The sequence below is a fragment of the Ruditapes philippinarum genome, unplaced genomic scaffold (genome assembly GCF_026571515.1).
Source record: "Ruditapes philippinarum isolate M1 unplaced genomic scaffold, ASM2657151v2 ctg5176_1_1_1_1, whole genome shotgun sequence".
Lineage (NCBI taxonomy): Eukaryota > Metazoa > Mollusca > Bivalvia > Venerida > Veneridae > Ruditapes > Ruditapes philippinarum.
In genome coordinates, this window is record NW_026857771.1 from 155,410 (window position 1) to 175,853 (window position 20,444).

Sequence of the window (20,444 nt, forward strand, 5' to 3'; positions counted from 1 at the left end):
CTAATTTCACTTAAATAAGACGATACATTTTACATACATTTCACTTAAATGCAATAATACTCTCAACATACAAATGAGACAAACCCTTATCTTACAATCTCATTACATTAGAAACTAGAATGAGATAATACCCTGATCACACAATGCTCCTTCCCAGCCTGGGGATGTACAGTTACAAGACCCGTCAGCGGCATTGCATGTGCTGTTATTTTTACATCTACAATTGTGTTCACAGTTAACACCATAAAAATTTGAAGAACATTCTGTAAAAACAAAACAAACAAAAACATACAAAATAACGAAGTGTATCAAGTGCCATATAATGACTGTTCTAAAATGATAATTATGATAAATTTTGTGTAAAATAGTTTGTTAATAGTCTTTACCTAAAACTTTAACTGGCAATGCTGGTCCAACAGAGTGTTCATGAACAAGTAGAAAAATGTCGAATGAGATACTTCTTTATCTCAAAGCAACTCGTATACATGCAAAACATTAAACAACAATTAAAAGGACGTACTTTCTTTGAAACAGAAAATGTGAACATGTGAATAATACCAACAACATGGTGGGCTCTTATTTTCACTAGAAGCACATACCTTGTGAACAATTGTCGCCCGTGTACCCTGGTTCACAAGTGCAGTTTCCTGAATACATGTCGCAATATGACGGGCACCAGGTGCAGTTTTGCGTGCAGTTAGTACCATACAGGCCTTCCTCGCAACCTACCAAAAAATCAATGTGAATCAATACAATATGACAAAACGAAATAAGTTAGGTGACATTTAAATCTCCTTTGAAAGTTCGTGTTGAAAAAAATGAGTTTGTTACGCACCGCTTCCTCCAGGAAAACTAGGTTTAATGACAAAATTTGGACAATTATGTTCTTAGGTTTATATAAATCAATTCCTGAAAACCTAAACTTGAAAATCTGAAAACTTTATCTTTAGTATTTCCATAGATTGTGGAATTCTAAGGTCAAGACTGGATATATTTTTGACGCAATTGTTAGAAATTCATTCAAACTTTATTGTGTTACGTATGAGTTTAGTTAAAAGTTTGCCTTGGCTTCTGTCTGATACGCCTGGTGAGAGGCTTCTATCTACAAATTATTAAATACATGTAGCTGATTGTAGACGTTATTCCAGCAGTCTCAAATAGTTCCCATAGCAACTGTGGACTTATATCAGATACATACATGTATATGAAATTCTTGAAGTTAATGAATCATGTCATTAAATGACAACTGTTTGCTTTTATATTGTTGAAGTACAGCTGAAGTGACCCTCTGAATAGTTGTACCACTGATTTAGAATATAGAGGAGACCTATTTTTATCGGAAATTCCAGTACAGTAACCTTTCCTCGGTATTTTTTATGAATCAAAAACTAGAAAAATTTATTTTAATGATTTTTCCTTCACTTTTATTAAATTGCTTACGGTACGAGTTTTGTTTAATTGATATAAAAGATGTATTTATTTAAAATTTTCAACGTCATTGTTACTATAAGGTTCATTTTGATCAGGTCATATTTGTTAGCGTAAAAAAGTATTAAGGAATATGCTTAAAAAAGTTTTTTCTAAGGAAATTGTATACCATAACAAACTTAGTATCTTCTGACCATTTTCATCAAAGCTGCATTATGGTAATATGTTTATATAAACAGTCCAACTTTTATAAATTAGCTTTTATAAATAAGCTTATTTAAATGGCGGCTGATTTTCAGACGATGTCCATCCGAGAATGGTTTGTCTACCTGTAAAATTTACAGGGAAGAGCTGAATATAAGTAGAATTTTCACTGGCCATTTGAAAATTACCACATGAACTGAGGGAATCTCTTTGGCCATTTTAAAATTAGAAAAGTAATATAAAGGATCTTTCTGAAACGTATGCACTTCTAAATTACTTAGTAATCTAAAGGAGTTTCGGAATTGATTTTTCGGTTATTTGATACCTATGAACCGTGCTGGCTTTCTCCCATCATTTAAAACATTTTACAACATTTTACACTTCTTTTAAATTTCATTAATTATCTAGTAAATACCCTATTTAACGTTTACTTTTAACTTTTAGTTACCTTGCGTGCATCCATTGCTATCATTGAAGAAACCAGGACAACAATTGACCACCTCGTACGGTTTTTGTACGGTTATCATTTGGCTGATCATCTTTGTCTTTTTGCTGAAAGACAAGAAAGATAAGCACTTTACAGACGTAATTGATTAAGTGTGTAAACACATAAAAGAACTTCATGCTGTGTTTCAACAACTGCCTTAAGTATAATTTGTTAATGGTTGGTTAGATAGAGGGACGTATCTGACGATTAATTTGATCTCTAAATAAATTATAATACATAGAAGATATTCAAGTTTTTTTCTAGAAATGCAGAATTTATTTTCATTATAAATAATAATTTCACGAGTGGCGGTACAAAACTGAATTATATTGGATCAGAGGCACAAGTTTTGCACCTGTGTAACAGTTCAATAGAATCAGTATGGCATTCAACAATGTACAAAATGCATAATGAAATCTTAATTTCACATCGCGAATCCCTATATAGAAACACGTTAAATAAAAGAAACCACCCAAAACCAACATTATTTTTGTATCAAAAATAAAGACTCAGCAAATGAAATAAAAGCTAGATAAAGCACAATATGGATTTTATATTGATATTTTGACTCGGAAAATGATGAAAAATGCCAGATGGAAAACATTATGTATTTAAACTGGATTTTTTTGATACGGTTATTGTAAACGAGGCTAAATTGTTAAGACTGGATCCAATTGCAATGATAAAAAATTCGTAACAGAGTTATCAACGTCCCCCGTCTAAGGGAAGTTTTACTTGAATAATTCAATTATGATTGAGGTATAAATCTTGACTTTCAGTGCAAAAATTTTATCAATGCTAGATCTGCACATGCAAGTGACAATTAATTTATTGAAGAAATATAAAATATAAAATACCTCCTGTGTATGTGTCAACAGAAATACATTTTGTATAGTTGTTATCACCATTTCAAAGCCACAAAATATGACAAATACAAACTCAATACAGGGTGTTGTCTGTTACAGGGTACATTTGGTGCCCAGTCCGTAAAAGTGGGCGGTTCACCAATGACATTTTATTTGCATGGACCTGACTTATTCTTGGCATCATTTTCAGAAACAGACCATTTTATGCTTTGATCGAACTCCATGACCTTGACATTTGAGGTAGGGGTAAGGTGTTGCGTATGACATGTTGTCTTATTATTCTAAACATTTATGCCAAGTTATCTTAAAATCCCTTGATTGTTGAAAAAGTTATAACCTGATACAAAATAAACCCAAGAACAGACCATGTTAAGCTTTGGTCCCCAAGTGAGATCTTGATCTTGAAGGAAGGGATCCGGATGTTGCGCATGACACATCGTCCCATTGTTGTGAACATTTGTGCCAAAAATTTTCAAAATCTCTTGAACGATCAAAAATTTTGGACTGGACACAAAACATACCATATAAAAGACAATGTTAAGCTTTGACCTCTAAGTGTAACCTTCACATTGGAGCTAGGGGTCCGGGTGTTGTGCATGACACATTTAATTATTATTGTCAACATTTGTACAAAGTAATTTCAAAATCCCTTGATCTATGGAAAAGTTATGACCAGGACACAAAATATACCCTTTACCAGACCATGTTAAGCCTTGACTTCAAAGTGTGACCTTGGTCTTGAAGGTAGGCGACTGGGTGTTGCGCATGACATGTCGTCTCATTTTTGTGAACATTTTTGCCAAATATTTTCAAAATCCCTTGATAGATGAGAACGTTATGGACCGGACACCACAAATACCACTGAACAGACAATGTTGACCTATCAACACCAAGTGTGACCTTGACCTTGGAGGATGGTCTCAAGAAGTTGCGCATGACACGTTGTCTCGTTATTGTGAATATTTGTGCCAAGTATTTTCAAAATCCCTTGATGGATAAGAAACTTATGAACTGAAAACAAAATATACCCTTTAGCAGACCATGTTAAGCTTTCACCACCAAGTGTAAACTTGGTGTTGCGCAAGACACATCGTCATATTATTGGGAATATTTGTGCCAAGTAATTTCAAAATCTCTTGATCTGTGAAGAAGTTGTTGTTGTTGTTGTTGTTGTTGTTTTTTTACCAGCAAAAATGATTATCATCATATTATACAAATGAATTGTTATCATATAATGCCTGCTTAGATTTTGTACTTTTGTTTTAGTTTCATTTCTAATACATGTATTCAAGTAAGAACAACCAACCCTGTAAATATATAATATTTAGCCTTTGACCTTTTTTCTGATACATATAGGAAGTATCTTGCAGTGGTAAAATGTTCTAAAATGCGGATTATATATGTACCTCAGTGTGCATTTTTAAATTGATTATACATATTTTCAATCATAATTTAACCGAAATATTTTTATTTCTTTGGATATCAAATATATACAAGGTGGTTACTACATGGTAAATTTATGTGTTTCTTTGCTTTGTTTCTATACGCATTGTCAACGGTTTCTATACAAACACTTTTAAAAGGGCTGTCGAAGGTCTTAAAAAATTGCATTTTTACATTAATTAGAACTGATTTCTTATTTTTTTATTTTTGTTCTCAACATGCCATAATTGTTTTTACTGCAATCCAACGTTATACATAAAGAATGCGTATTGACCCAAAATTATGAAGCTTTTATCTGTAAATATTCAGATTGATATGCATAACCTTCATTCTACCGATTTTTCGCCGCCAAAATTAAGTATTGAGTTCAAATATACTTAATAGAGTGTAAAAAAGTAAATATTTATTTCCTAAGGTACGGGAAATATACGCTTATGGCACGGATATGTAGCTATATTTGTTAGCATAGGTCAATATACGAATATTTTTCATAGTAATTGAACTAAACGTATGGATTGTTGGCTATTTTTATTTACAAAAACTAAAATTTGAAAGTCTATTTAAAATATACAATGCATTCGCTATTCATACAAATGTGCATAAATTTTATAGAATGCAATAAGCCGGTGGATCAAGTTTTATACACATAAAAAAGTAATGAAGTGTTACATTGAGGCAGATTATTTTATTAATCATCAAGGTAATGTAGTAATTTTCTCAGTTCATACAATACTTCTACGACAGTTCTACGACAGTTTAGGGATGATTTTTAAAACTTTTTCTTACTCCAAAGTAATGTTCTGACACTTTGCCAGAACTTTGGACTCTCAAAAAATGAAAACGAGGCTAGATGGGGTGCGATATGGATTTGAAACGAAACTTTTGCACTCTGGAAATAAAAACTGGACTGTTTCGCTGTGATATGGGTTTCATATAGAACTGGACTAGTGTGGGTTTTTCAGTCGTCACACATTTAAGGGCGTGAAAGAAGCCGGTGACTGGTCTACTTTTCTTTTCATCTTACAAAAAAAAAAACTTTCTAAAAATTTGAAGATTATGTTTTAGGCGTAATATAACCATAGTTTCCTTTTTAGTCCTTTCGGAATAATTTTTTATAACTGTTCCGTTCTGTTTAATTTATTTAAAAATGTGACAGACGTTGATTATATTGCTTTGTAGTCCCGGCAAAAAAATATTAACATTTAATTACTACTACAATGTATTAACAACGTTGAATTTTACAGATTTCATTCACTGGGAATCACACTTGCCTTTTTTCTTTTCTATATTGTCGATTCAATGCAGACTTACATCAACGGAACAAATGAAAATATTGCACATGAATAATTTAAATGTTCCGTGAAACACAATCATTTAATAACTTACAAATCAGTGATCCCAATTTTATCGGTTTTCTTCTCTTCCATGATTTAACTTGCTTATACGTATTCCGGTAGAACCGGTGCATACTCGCATAGAAGCGAGACCGTATAGAAGCCATTTTGGGTGGCACCGTGATATACATTCTTTATACATTATCAAATTCTATTGGCAATATTGTCCTGAGACATTTAAATATTCAATGACCATTAGAAGGTAATTATCGGGTTCCGAAGTAAACCATACGGATCTTAACTTATGACAATGGTAAATGTATAACTTACCAACACATTGACTTACAAGCCTCAGTGACAATGAGTAGGACTTTCAGTTACTTGTAGATTCGAATCGAGTCAAATGTTTTCTTTAATGATTTTTTTTATTATTATTTTTTGCAGAACTTGACTAGTATGTTTTTTGCATGCGAGTCACTCATTGTACGGCTTACGCAATGAATTTATGAATACCAGATATCGAAATTAATGAAATGAAAAGAATATGTATCTATCAAAATGATGAAATTGAATAATACTGATAGAAATATAACACACTTTATCAACTCGTTGTGCATATAATTAACAGAAATGAAAATAAATCAGTTTATGAAAACTACAAGAAAAGGTTTGTCCATTATTCAAACCTGCAACTACGTGTTCCCAATCCCGTCGTTCTTAACAATAAGCCATTGAACAGTATTTATTGATTAAATTAGACACTTAGGATGTGGAGCTTCCAACGTCTTAAAATCCAAATAAAATGTATACTTGTCAAATACCTCCCGAAAATTAATGAGTCTCGGGTAAATATTGCCAAAGTCCGAGGTTATTTTGAATAATAGACGTGGTTTTCCGATTGAATTAAATGTGATTTATACGGATTGCATATACCGTGGGTTCCGTCGCGAAAATGCTATGCAAAAAGTTCGTTAGTTACATTTCATACCGGTAACCGCATGGCTCATGTGAGATTCTTTAAATAAATATGCACTTAACAAAGTGCTAAGTACTAAAGTACTCCTATCATACATTGAACATTTTCAGAAATATTTGGATTGTAAATTTGAAATTTGTACAATCATAAGTTACACATGTACATAATTTCCTGTTTGTTTCATTATATCTACATAGCAATATGCACCTTATTAAAAGAATAAGATTCAGTTGCATAACATCATACATGTATCTTGATTAAATGTCCGTAAAAGTCTTAAAATCGTGAACGGACGTTTTTTATTAACAATGGAGATTTGATTTTGTATACAAAGTATCATGCAAGTTCAAGTTTTTGTTCAGGAAATATATACAGATTGGTATCCTATCCTCGTACATATTTTAAATCTGAGTACTTAGAACATTTGTTAAGTATGTATATGGAGATATCAAGTGATTGCGAAAATAAAATTCAGCTTTCATAAGTCATACTCACGTATATTTTGTTCTACAATTGATAATCCAAAAAGTGCAAGTCTCGTAGCGTACTGTTGTCGTAGCGGTTGTATATTCTACCTTATATTTGTCTGCGCTGAAAGTCAATTCAAATTTCTTGATTTAAAAGGTAAAGAAACTGACATGCAAGGAAAATCAGTGTTTATAGTGCTCTTTTATTCAAATTAATAAATTTAGAAGGGAAAGAAACACTGACATGCAAAGAAAATCAGTGTTTATCGTGCTTGAATCTTAATATTTACATTTATTTATTTAATCCAGTCCCATCCATATACAATATTGTATAAAATACATTTATATAGCCATTCTATAAGAATGTTTAGAGACTTAACATCATAATCATAATAGGATGAATATTAAAAATCAGTATTAAAGATAACCAGTGTTCAACAAAAATATACACTACTATAAAATATTCAGATCATACTTGTTTAAGTGACTACTGAATGATGAGTTTATTTTGCGGTTCTAAGAGAATGCTTTAATGATATTTTGGTTCTAATTTAAAAACAAATTATCAGCTTTTCGGCGATCTTTTAATTTGCTCATTCCTTCACTTCAGCATTGTTAGTTGTATGTATACAAGCGTGGAACTATTTAGCTAGCTGTAGATGGTAGTTCCTGGATCTACTCAGATCTTGATCACAATTAAATTTCAGTATAAGTCCCATTAATTTATTAGACTTCTTTGCAATGTGATTAAATAATTAGAACAAATCAATGCTTTTCAGTACAATTATCATATATAATAACAGATCATAAACGGCAATCATGTGGCATTTTGACTGTAGTTGTTAAATGCATGCATTTAAACCCAGGGATCGTGGGTTTGTGCCATGCTAGGGTCAAGACCATGTTTTTCTCATATGACACCAGTATTGAGGAGTTCCAGGAATCGAGGTCGAGAGGGGATATAATAAGATAAAACTTTTTTTTTCTACACAACTGAGATTAAATAGAGGATATTGAATGAGTGTAAGTTCAATACTGAATTTATTGCACGAGTTGAATAAAATTATATTATGCGAGCCTCTAACGAGCATGATATTAGTTTATTCAACGAGTGCAATAAATTCAGAAATGAACTTACACGAATTTAATATTCTATTTATCACATACCCAAAATAAAGACCGTTTAAAGTGAAATAAGAGTCATTTTCCGTTGACGCGCCTACAGTAGAACGCTAACATTTAGCGCGTCTTTACACTATGTTTGCATAACGCTAATGACGTCACGTCAAAATAAATGCACGGCCGTGCAATACCATATTTAAGGAGTCGCAAAATCGGCACGGGTGTGTGATAAATAATGTTAAAACACGGTAGACTATTCAATATTCATTAAATATTTTTCTTTACACTCACTAATGTGTTGTTGTGTAATTTGTCTGACCATTTTTGCATTGAAGTCCATAAGACTGGCAAACTACAAGAAGAATCACTATGGTGACACAAATTAGCGCCTTCAGCATCTCTAGTGTCTCGTATTTCGGGCGTTTTTGTTCCCTAGACTTTCAAGACATCTATATTTTCGTCCCTGTCCGAAGTCTCTGTTCTCTGGAATTTTCAAAGCTTCTTTGTTTTCTGAAATAATATGTGACAATCAAGCGTAACAGTAACAATATTCAGATATGAATAGAAATATATGATAGGTATTATAGGTAAAGAAAGACATACTGAAATATTTTTGATACGAGTTGTTTCACACGAATGGATATATCATACATATAGTCAACACCACTAAATTAATCAAGGTATTTTCATTGGTCAATGTTAACCTATATCAGTCATACACCTAAACAACGAAGTTTTCAGTCATGCTTTTTACTCATTTCTGAAAAGGGCCAACAGTCCGCTAAAATTGTGTGTGTCTGTAAAAGTCATCATTTTCTAAATGTTCTTGTTTGCAGAATATTATAACTTTGTGTTACAAAGGTAATGATGACTAATATTTCACTATCTAGAGCTATGAAATTAAGTACTTTACAACCTAAGCATTAAAAAATCTGAAGGTGGAACTCGACACGATCAAAATATGCCTTTAACATAGAAGTCAAATTTATTGTCTTATAAGCACAAAATAATGATATATTTTTTTGTAAAACGTGAAAGCAAAAGATAGACACATTAGCAATAAAAGATTTTGACTTGACATAAAACTATTGTGCAAATACATTGTATCAATTATTTCAAAGTTGCCTTATAGAATACAAATTTGCAATATAAGGACATTAAACAAAGTATAATTGAAATACTCCAAGCTGTGAACATTACTCTATTACTCAGTAATATCAGTGATTAATACATATATTTTTTCATAGGCAATGTCATGTCCCTTAATGCAAAAAAAAAAATTAAATGCACAGAAAATGGCAGAACTCTATTATCACTAATGGATAGATAAAATCAAATTTTACCTGTGCTTGATATATACATTGTTGACAAAATTAATATTATACAAATTCTCAAAATTAATCCTGCGGAATTGCAAATATTAATTTCACAGAAAATGTGTATATAAATGTTCATAACTATATCAATAATAAATTGATTGTATAAGGGAAATCAAACTTGGCCTGTGTTTTGATATAACTAATTCCATGCCAAATAAAAACATCCTGTGGAAACAAATAATTTCACAGAAACAATAATTATAGCTATTTGCGCATGCGCGAAGTGAAGAAGTTTTGAAAATTTTCTCTCGAATTTTTTCTATAAAAAGTCTAAATCTAAGACAATAAGTGAAACAAATATGGAATATTATGATGGATTATAGACATAGGTATTATGTGTTACATATATTGCATTTCATAAAGCGCATTTGACGTACATTTAAAGCTGTAACATACTTCATTTTGAAGAAATCCACAATCTCTTTGTTTGATCAAAGATCAGAGGATTATAAAACGTGTAATACAACGTGTTGACCAATACAATATAACTGTATTTAACACTGGATAGTTTGACCACAGTGTATTTACTGGATAAACATAGTGCTTAGTAACTTGGTGCATAATCAGAATATAGTAATATTGAAAAACAATTGAAATATCCCAAAATCGAAAGGAATTTGAACCCGTGCAATTAACAGATAATACAGAAGTTAAAATCCCATATATTGGTAATAATTCAGATAAATGGTCACCAATGGTCACCAAAAAGACCAGACTATCCACAGTATTTGCTGATGCTGCACAAAATTCATTTTCTGAGTCAATATTCGTTGATAGTGAAACCAATGATGATCTTGAGGAACTTACTCGCTTACGAGGACTTATACAAGACTTTCCTACAGACATGTTTGCAAATCAGCTGTTGATTGATTATAATCACTCAGAAACTAGACTAGAAAAAAGTCGAAAAATGTTATTTAGCATTCTGAAAGAACTTGACGATTTCCCATATGATAGGGATAGTGACCTTAAACGCAGAATGAACACTCGAACCGGAGACTCACTCTGTGCAAAACTTGCATATGACATACACGCAATGTTATCAGTAATCGAAGGCGAAGACTTCACAAGCATAAAGGAGCTTATCAGCATACCAAAACGCACAAACCGAAGGAAGTCAATGCGGGCACTCCCGGCAACTCCAATAGAAGACCATTCTGCCTGCAAGGTAGAAATTTCTCAGTTGAAATCGATTGTGGCTTCGCTTCAAGCCGAAATTCTCCTGATCAAACAGACGAATGTGGCCAAAGAAAAACAAGTTAAAGATGACTTTAATAATATTGAAAACACGATTCAAGAATGCTTCTCCGAACATGACAACAAAACATCTGATTTGTCATCTGTGACTCAAAATCTGGAAGAAAGAGTCTCATACCTGGAGGCAACGGTCGCTGCAAACTTTTTAACGTGCAAAAATTTAATCTGCTCGTATCAAAATAGTGTCAAAAACTGTCAAGACAATGTCATACGACTTTCATCTGAATTTGTTAATATAAAATGTAATACAAAAAGTAGTAAAACTACTGAACAGGATTGTCACTTGGTTACAGAGACTGGCGCTAATAAATTCTGCCCAAACTCAAATGTCCCAAGTAGCACATCAGTTTCTGTACCAAATGGCGACACCTCAGCTAAACAACCCCCTCCAACCTTTCTGGTACATACAACCTCTTCACAGTCCAACTGTCACTACAAAGATCCCCAAAAAAGTCCCCCACTCATACAAACAGAGAAAACTGATACTCAAAGTACGGAAAGTGTTAGTTCAATCCCTACTCTAATACGCCCTCGAACTAAACCCCACGGGAAAAATACATTAACTTATGCAGAGGCCGCAAAACAATTTTTCCCAAACTCTAGTCAGCAATATGACACCCCGATCAAAAACAACGGGGACATCCCTATACAAAATAGCAAAGATATGATAACTTGTACAGATAACGATGAGAATTTCTCACAGTTTGTTAGGAAACGAACAAAACGTTTCTTTGTTGGCGGATTTAAGCCAACTATTGATGAAGCCAAAATGGCTCAGTACGTTCGTAATAAGGGCCCCAAGGTCACAAAAGTTTCTATATTTAGGAACAAAAAATATAGGTCAGTTGTTATACGGCTTAATGTTGAAGATGACGAAAAGTCTCACCTTTTAACAGACGATCCAAACTTTTGGCCAAAAGGCATTCATTGCCGTCCTTGGTTAACGCACAATGGTTACAAAAAACGTTATGACGTTAAACTTAATAATGGTGAGCAGCACGATCAAACGGTACATTCCAGGGAACATCGCACATCACACAGTCATCAAAATCAACAATATTTTGAGAATACTAATATGTATAGTACTCTGTACGGGTATAAGGATTAGAATACCGTTACGATTAGTGATCATAGTAACAAAGAATGTAATATAAAGTACAGTTATGGACCCAAAGGGAAATAACTGCGTCACTATTAGCACATAGAATGCAAATGAAATTATGTCAAGCGCTAGTTACTTGTGAGATTTTCCGCAAAACAACAATATTGACATATTTGGCATTTCAGAACACTGGCTTTATAGGGAGAACCTAGGTTTCTTAAACAGTATACATACAGGATATACAAGTTATTCCTTTTCCGACCCTGATTTACTCTTTCCTTCGAAAAGAAAGGTTGGTAAGGGCGGCATTGCTTTGTTATGGAAAAAAGAATTTAATGAACGTATTTTACCTATTCAACTAAGCACCGATAAGATTATTGGTATTCAAGTACTTTTAAGTCCTGGTATATATCTTTATATTATACAAGTATATTTTCCATGTAAGAACCATAGTATTAAAACATACAAGGAATATTTAGATGAGATAGAAAATATTATATGTACATATCTGGATAAAGGCACTTTAATTGTTATGGGTGACTATAACACAGAACTTGTTAGCCAACGAGACATTTCACCAACTGTGCTAGATTCCAGAGGCAAATTATTAACTAATATAATGGACAGACTTGATATGAAATCTTTGTGTACATTAGACATCTGTAAGGGTCCGGTATTTAGTAACGTGCCTTATAATAGTTCTAGAAATACTCTTATAGATCATGTATTTGTACAAACATTATATACCGAGAATATCAAATATTGCAAAATATTAGAAGACAATGCAATTAATGTGTCGACTCATAGACCCATTATTTTTTCCATAAAATGTCCCCAACAAATAGAAAATACATTCTCAAGCGCAAATCATAAAAATGTAATTAACTGGCACAATGTGAAAGACTCAGACTTGAATTTGTATAGACAATATCTAGAAAATAGTGACGTGTTGAAAACCGCTGTCGATGTACCGATATATGACAGTGACGGAATAGATGACTTATATTCTGCCATAGTGTTAATCGTAAATATCTCGACAGATCTAAATATACCAAAAGTACGTTATAAACCATATATAAAACCATACTGGAATGATCATTTGTCACAACTACATAAAGATATGAAAAGTAAGCGTCATACATGGATAAGCAACCAAAAACCCCGTGAAACTGACTCGTCTCACTATAAGTCCTACAAAGGTGCAAAAAGAATATTAAGAGCAGCACATAGAACAGCAGTCCAGTCATACAGCAATAAACAAGAAAAAGAAATTGACTTGGCTACTGAGTGTGACAATAATGAATTCTGGAGAAATTAATAAATAAAAGACGCTATAAATGAATTCAGAACCAAGGTTTTGAAATGAACTTTGACGGTAATATTGTGACTGACTAGGTGGAAATGAATTCTAATTGGAAAGACTATTTTATGATTTGTACTCACCAAGCTGCCATTATTCATTTAAAGAAAATTACAAAACCGAAATTCAGACAGAATTCGATGAAATAAACAATAACATTAATTCAATAAATGGCCGGAAATTTGTTATCACAGAAAACATGACAAAAGAAGCGCTGAAAAGCTGTAAAACACGCAAGGCTTGTGGCGTCGATAAATTGTACTACGAAAATTTTATGCACGGCGGTCAACTTTTAATCAAAGTGATAACTAAACTTTTTAACCACATGATGAACTTATCGCACACGCCAGTTGATATGAAAAGGGGCGTCATCACTATTTTGTACAAGGGAGTAACAAGAAAAAGACATGCCCTAATAGTTATAGAGCAATCTCATTATGTTCAACCTTACTTAAATTGTATGAGAAAATTGTATTGATTCTTGTTCAGAATGACGGAGCAATACCAGCTTCTCTTAACCCAGCGCAGGGAGGATTTCAGAAAAATATAAGCTGTTTAATGACTGCATTCACTTTAAGAGAAAGTGTACACTATGCCGCTGAAAATAATTCAAAATTGTATACATGTTTCTTGGATGCAAAACAGGCATTTGATCATACGTGGACAACGCTTCTACTAGTAAAATTATACAAAACTGGAATAGACATAACACTTTACAAAACTATCCGAACATTTTTCGAAGATTGTTTCAGCTGCGTAAAAACTAACGGCATTACATCACAGTGGTTCAAAATACAACAGGGCACTCGTCAAGGCCAATGTAGCAGTCCTCATCTTTATTTAGTTTTCATTAATGACTTAATGAATCAATTAGACGCTTGTAACTACAGCTTTAAACTAAATAATATTATCTGCAGTTGTCCGACGTCCGCAGACGACATGGTGATACTTTCAAATGTTAAAAGTGGTCTAGATAAACTATTAAATCTGTGTCATGAAAATTCAACAAAGGAACGTTATTTCTACAATTCTTCTAAATGTAAAGTAGTATTTTTTAATGAGTATAGTTCATGTAGCAGAAAATGGTCAATGGGCGGAGAGGAAATCACAGAAGCAGACGAGTATTTACATCTTGGTGTAAAATGTACGAAAGACCTCACGCTACAAGAAAATATCAAAGACAGCTGCAATAAACTAAAAAAGACATTTTTTGGTATCTTTGATATCAGTCTTAACCCATTAACATCAAAGAAAGTGTACGAACTTGTTGTCCTCCTAAAATCCATATACAGGTGAGTTATGGAGCGACGTTAGGGAAAACCAGCTTCTACCGCTAGAACGAGCACATAGACAATGTTTCAAAACAATGCAATCTGCACCTATATATACACGTACAGATATAATCTTAAGCTCTTTGGGAATTTATCTGGTGATGAATATAATAATTCAGAGAAAACTGATATTTTTGTGTTAACTCTGTCCCGCCCATGCAAAATTCAAGGTGAAACAGGTGTTTATAAATAGACTTTGTATGTATTTGGCATCACCCCTGAAATCAAAAGGTTTTTTCCCTGATATATTTAAGATCCTTGGCAAATATAATCTCTCAACTTTTTTACTTGACTTTCACAAAACAGGATGTTTTCCCGATAAAATAGCGTGGAAAAGAATAGTTAAACGTGCAATACATTATAAAGTAGAAAGTGAATGGTTTACAAGGATAACTAACGATAGCACAATGAAAAACTATATATTGATACATTCAAAGTATGAACCTAGTAGCCTCTGGATATTTTGTCGTAAATACACAAAGCTTAAAGTACAATGTTGCTCGGCGTTTAAATTACTGTGCCTATTTTTCGCGAGACAATACGACAAAACATGCTTTAAGTGCAAGCTCGTCGTTAAGAACTTCGCGATCCATGCCGTATTTTACTGTGGAAACAATGAGATTGAAAGATGCCAGTTGTGGCAAAAACTGTATGAGTTACTTGGAATGGAAAACTATTTGGAGTTCTGTACATATAGCGCAGACAATCAATTACTTGAAATGTTCAGCGGTTTTATTTCATTTAATGTGACAGACGAAACAAGAATTCAATCTTATATCTCTTTTATAAAATTCATTGATAAACTACTCAATTGATAGACTATATAATGATATTTATTTTGACTTCTTACTATTTACCATATTATTATTTACATGTGTGTAAAAAAAAAAAAAAATAGATAACTACATTATATTAATGTGTGTATATATTTAAATATCTATGATTTCCATACTGTAACCATAGATCTTCTGTAATTATTTGCATTGTAATTGAATATTTTACTTGTTCCATTTATAATTGTATAATTGTAAAAATGTGCTCTTCTTTTGGAGGAAATAAAGATATATTATTATTATTATTCAGATAAGCCGGGATCGTAATAAAATATATAGAGATCCCAGGAATTGGCCAGTTCAAGAATATAGTTTTCAGAAAAGCTGGGATCGTATTAAAACATATAGGGATCCAGTCAAGAATATATAGTAATGGCCTTTCATTACGACAATAATCAACACAAATACAGTTAATTAGTTTTTCCTCTATATCTAATACGATCCCGGATACCGGGCGTCCCGGATCCCGGACCCCCCCCCCCCCTCCCACCACGCAGTAAATACATGCACTAAAAAAACCCCGGTAAAGCGATAAAATAACCGGAAAAAAAAAAGAAAAAGAAAAGAAATGCACAGAACCAGATGTAAACTTACTACAGAGAAAACAGGTGAAATCGCTAAATCAAAAGTCAGTGTATATATGAATTATTGAAAAGAATTCATGAAAACAAATATTTTAATCATCATTATATCTTTGCGCTCAAAGCAATACTTGCTGCTTTTTAAAAATGGCGTGAAAATTGAAGGCTTTTTGATTAAATTTGATTGGCTAAATAATTTTGGATTCCAGCCCTGACAGATAAATTTTGTAGAAAGCTGGAAGCCAAGCTTCGATTAAATTTTTGGATGGATTCGGAGTTTTAGGTTGTTTCTCAGTGAAATCCTAACGTAATACCGGCTCGCCATGCCGAGCCGGCAATACAGTGTTATTCACGCGCACTTCAGTTCTTCACATTATATCCGGCATCGTATACAAAATAATTAAGCAAATAAGAATTCAAGACATTTATTTAGATTATATTAAATAATAACGTTTAAGTACATTGTTGGCGCAGTATTATTGATGCACATCATACGTGGCCTATGCGTTAATATGGAAAGCCATGGCTGTCTGATATTGTTCTTTTTCAATTTATTTAACCATTTGGATAATATATAAGTTAACTTCGACTATATATGACTTGAAAACACCTTCTTATTAAACCGGAATCCATTATATTAATCCACAGTTACAATATATGAAACCATACTGTCAGTGTATGAAACCGAATTAGCAATATATAAGTTGATTTTCTCAATATATGATTCCGATTCTTCAATATATTGTACCAAAATAGCCATATATGGAACCAGATATCCTTATATGAAACCGAATTATCAATATATTAATTCATTTTTACAATATATGAAACCAATTTATCAATGTATGGAGCCGAATTTTCAATATATAAGTTGATTATCACAATATATGATACCAATTATTCAATATATGGAACCAAAGTAGCAATGTTTGGAACCAGGTGTCCTTATATTAAACCGAATTATCAATATCATAATTCATTTTTACAATATATGAAACCATTTCATCCATGTATTAAACCAAAGTATCAATATATAAGTTGATTATCACATTCTATGATACCAGGTCTTCAATATATTGTACCAAAATAGCAATGTATGGAACCAGATGTCCTTATATGAAACCGAATTATCAATATATTAATTAATTTTTACATTATATGATACCAGATCTTCAATATATGGATCCAAGTATATAAGTCATGTATGGAACCAGATGCCCTTATATGAAACCGAATTATCAATATATTAAATCAATTTTGCAATATATGAAACAAGTTTATCAATGTATGTAACCGAAGTAGCAATATATAAGTTGATTTTCACATTATATGATACCAGTTCATCAATATCTGATACCAAAGTAGCAATATATTGAACCAAAATGTCATTATATTGACGGGACTTTTTTCAAAGACTGTATTATATCCTTGCACCGGTATTACAGTTTCGTGCCAATATTCCTTGTTGAACTGTCAAAAGACCAGCGTGCTTCACTCATTGCATACTGCACATTTTCTAAATAAGGAAATATTTGAATTTAACGTCACATCCACTTCAAATGGGCTGCGCAGGCAAAACTTATCGTTATATATGTACGAGTTAAGCTATTGAGTCGTACTGATCATTAACAAAAACATATTTAAAAAATAAGTTCATCTCGACCTTTACCTTTGATCAAAAATGGGCATGGCCAGTAGGACTCATCAAGGTTAATCTACTCACAAAGTTTAAAAATAATCAGTCAAATAATAATTGATTTCATGAAAAAGTGTATGCATTGTAATAACAGAACCCAGTGACCTCGGCCTTTGACTTGACATGAAAATAGGTTAGTTTGGTTCAATATAATGAAAATTGCTATCATAGAATGTAACATCAACTTATATACTGCTACTTTGGTTCCATACATTAATAAAATGGTTTCATATATTGTAAAAATGACATAATATATTGTGATTCGGTTTCATTTAAGGGTATCTGGTTCCATATATGGCTTCTTTGGTACAATATATTGAAGAACTGGTATCATATAAAGTGATATTCAAGTCATATATTGCTACTTTGGTTCCATACATTGATAAATTGGTTTCATATATTGTAAAAATGAATTAATATATTGATAATTCGGTTTCATTTCAGGACATCTGGTTCCATACATGGCTATTTTGGTACCATATATTGAAGAATTGGTATCATATAACGTAATAACCAACTCATATATTGCTACTTTGGTTCCATACATTGATAAATTGGTTTCATATACAATGTAGTGTAATAATGAATTAATATATTGATAATTCGGTTTCATATCAGGACATCTGGTTCCATATATGGCTACTTTGGTACCATATATTAAAGAATTGGAATCATATATTGAGAAAATCAACGTATATATTGCTAACTCGGTTTCATGTATATATAAACTGACAGTATTGTTTCATATATTGTAACTGTGGAATAATATAATGAATTCCGGTTAAATAAGAAGGTGTTTTCGATTCATATATAGTCGAAGTGAACTCATATATTATCCAAATGGTTACATAAATTGAAAAAGAACAATATCAGACAGCCATGGCTTTCCATACGTTAACAATAAAAAATACGTTTATATCTTTATATCAGATGTTAAGAATAAAATGTAATGCATGTACATAGATTTTATTTCGGCTTAAAGGTAAACATTTTACATGATAAACAAACACAATATAGATTAAAACAATGACAAATAAATGAATAAATAAATAAGTAAATAAATGAATAAATACTATATTATGTAAACCATGACATGTTCCCAAAACCAAGGATAACACAAAAAATAGCAAGCTCTTATTTCCATTGTGGTCCTTAGCATTTGGTGGTAAAACAAAGAGAGGTATTTCATAAAAGAAAAAAAAATATCATTAATTATAAGAAAAATCACATTAATGAAGGATATCATTTAAAATTATGACAATTTAAAATGTAAGGTAATGCAAATAAAAAATCAGTATCACATTAAGAAATAATCATGTGTATATTAAGAAAAGATTATATTAAAAAAAATTATCACATTTGTTATGAGTATGTAAGGAAAGAACATGCCATAGATTACGCTATTCAAAAAAAAGATAAAAAATTTAAAGTTTTAATAAAAAATTAAAACAAATTTCAAAAAAATGAAACAGTAAACCTGAGCCGAAAAATAATTCAATAAAAAAATGAAAACATATAAAATTTTCTTTCAAGAAATTTTAAGAAAAACACTTACATGCTACTTAAAAAGTGACTTTTGATGGCTACCTTAAAACGATGAAATTTGTTAATTTCAGTTATACAAGTTGGAAGACTGTTCCAAAGTTTAGCACCAATAAAACTAAAAGACTTTGATCCGGAACCTTTAACCTTAGGAAGACAATACCCACCTTTTTTACTCAGTCTGGTGCAATAAGAATGCATAGATTCCTGAGAAACAAAACCAACACTTAAGTACTCTTGGGCCATTTGGTTTTTAACCTTAAAAACATGACATAACATAATTTGTTCAACTCTTTTACAAACTGGTAACCAGGAACAAATCTCATCATTTCATTTTGTGTTGTCTGTAATTTATTTTTCAAGACCTGAGTTAAACCATTATACCAGACACAGCAGGCATTGTCAAAGTGACACTAAATTCAGGAATTGACAAGCAGTTTTTTGGTATGCTGTGTAAGAAAATTTTTCTTACGGTAAAGGAATATTAACCTGGCGTTAGCCTTCTGAATTACTGAGTCTGCCATGTAACCAAAGGACAGGTACAGGTACTGATCAATAGATACCCCAAGATATTTTATGGATATGGATGCTTCTATTGCAGTGCCATTACAATTAATGTTTAATTTGGAATGTGACCTGAGTTTTTGTTTAGACCCAAACACATTGGACTCAGTTTTACCTAAGTGCAACGATAAATTATTATCATTAACCATTGACTTACTGAGGACAAATCTTCAGATACAGAAATTTCCACCTCAGATAATTTTTTCCAGAAACAAGTATTCCAGAGTCATCAGCATATAGCAATAGTCTATTTTTCACTACCGCTGACATGTCATTGACGTAAATTAAAAAGAGGAGGGGCCCAAGGATTGAACCCTGGGGAACACCACATGTTATACTTGAAGTGGAAGAAAAACTACCTGACACATCAACAAGCTGTTGTCTCTCAGAAAGATATGACCTAAACCACCTTATGATGTCATCACCAAGACCAGACGCTTGAAGCTTCATTAAGAGAATGGAATGGTCAACA

At 32.2% G+C, this 20,444-nt stretch overlaps 1 protein-coding gene across 3 annotated transcripts in view; it reads right to left on the minus strand.

The window, feature by feature from the left end:
• LOC132750968 (multiple epidermal growth factor-like domains protein 11) overlaps positions 1–20,444 on the minus strand; it is a 75,972-nt gene that overhangs the window by 48,506 nt on the left and 7,022 nt on the right. For all 3 annotated transcript variants that reach the window (XM_060741060.1, XM_060741061.1, XM_060741059.1), the window contains exons 2-6: positions 8,619–8,837; positions 7,234–7,329; positions 2,081–2,184; positions 600–725; positions 132–263 (exon numbers count right to left, since the gene is read on the minus strand). In XM_060741060.1, coding sequence (XP_060597043.1) covers positions 132–263; positions 600–725; positions 2,081–2,184; positions 7,234–7,329; positions 8,619–8,725 — 565 coding nt within the window. In that variant the 5' untranslated portion in view covers positions 8,726–8,837. The remainder of the gene's footprint in view (positions 1–131; positions 264–599; positions 726–2,080; positions 2,185–7,233; positions 7,330–8,618; positions 8,838–20,444) is intronic.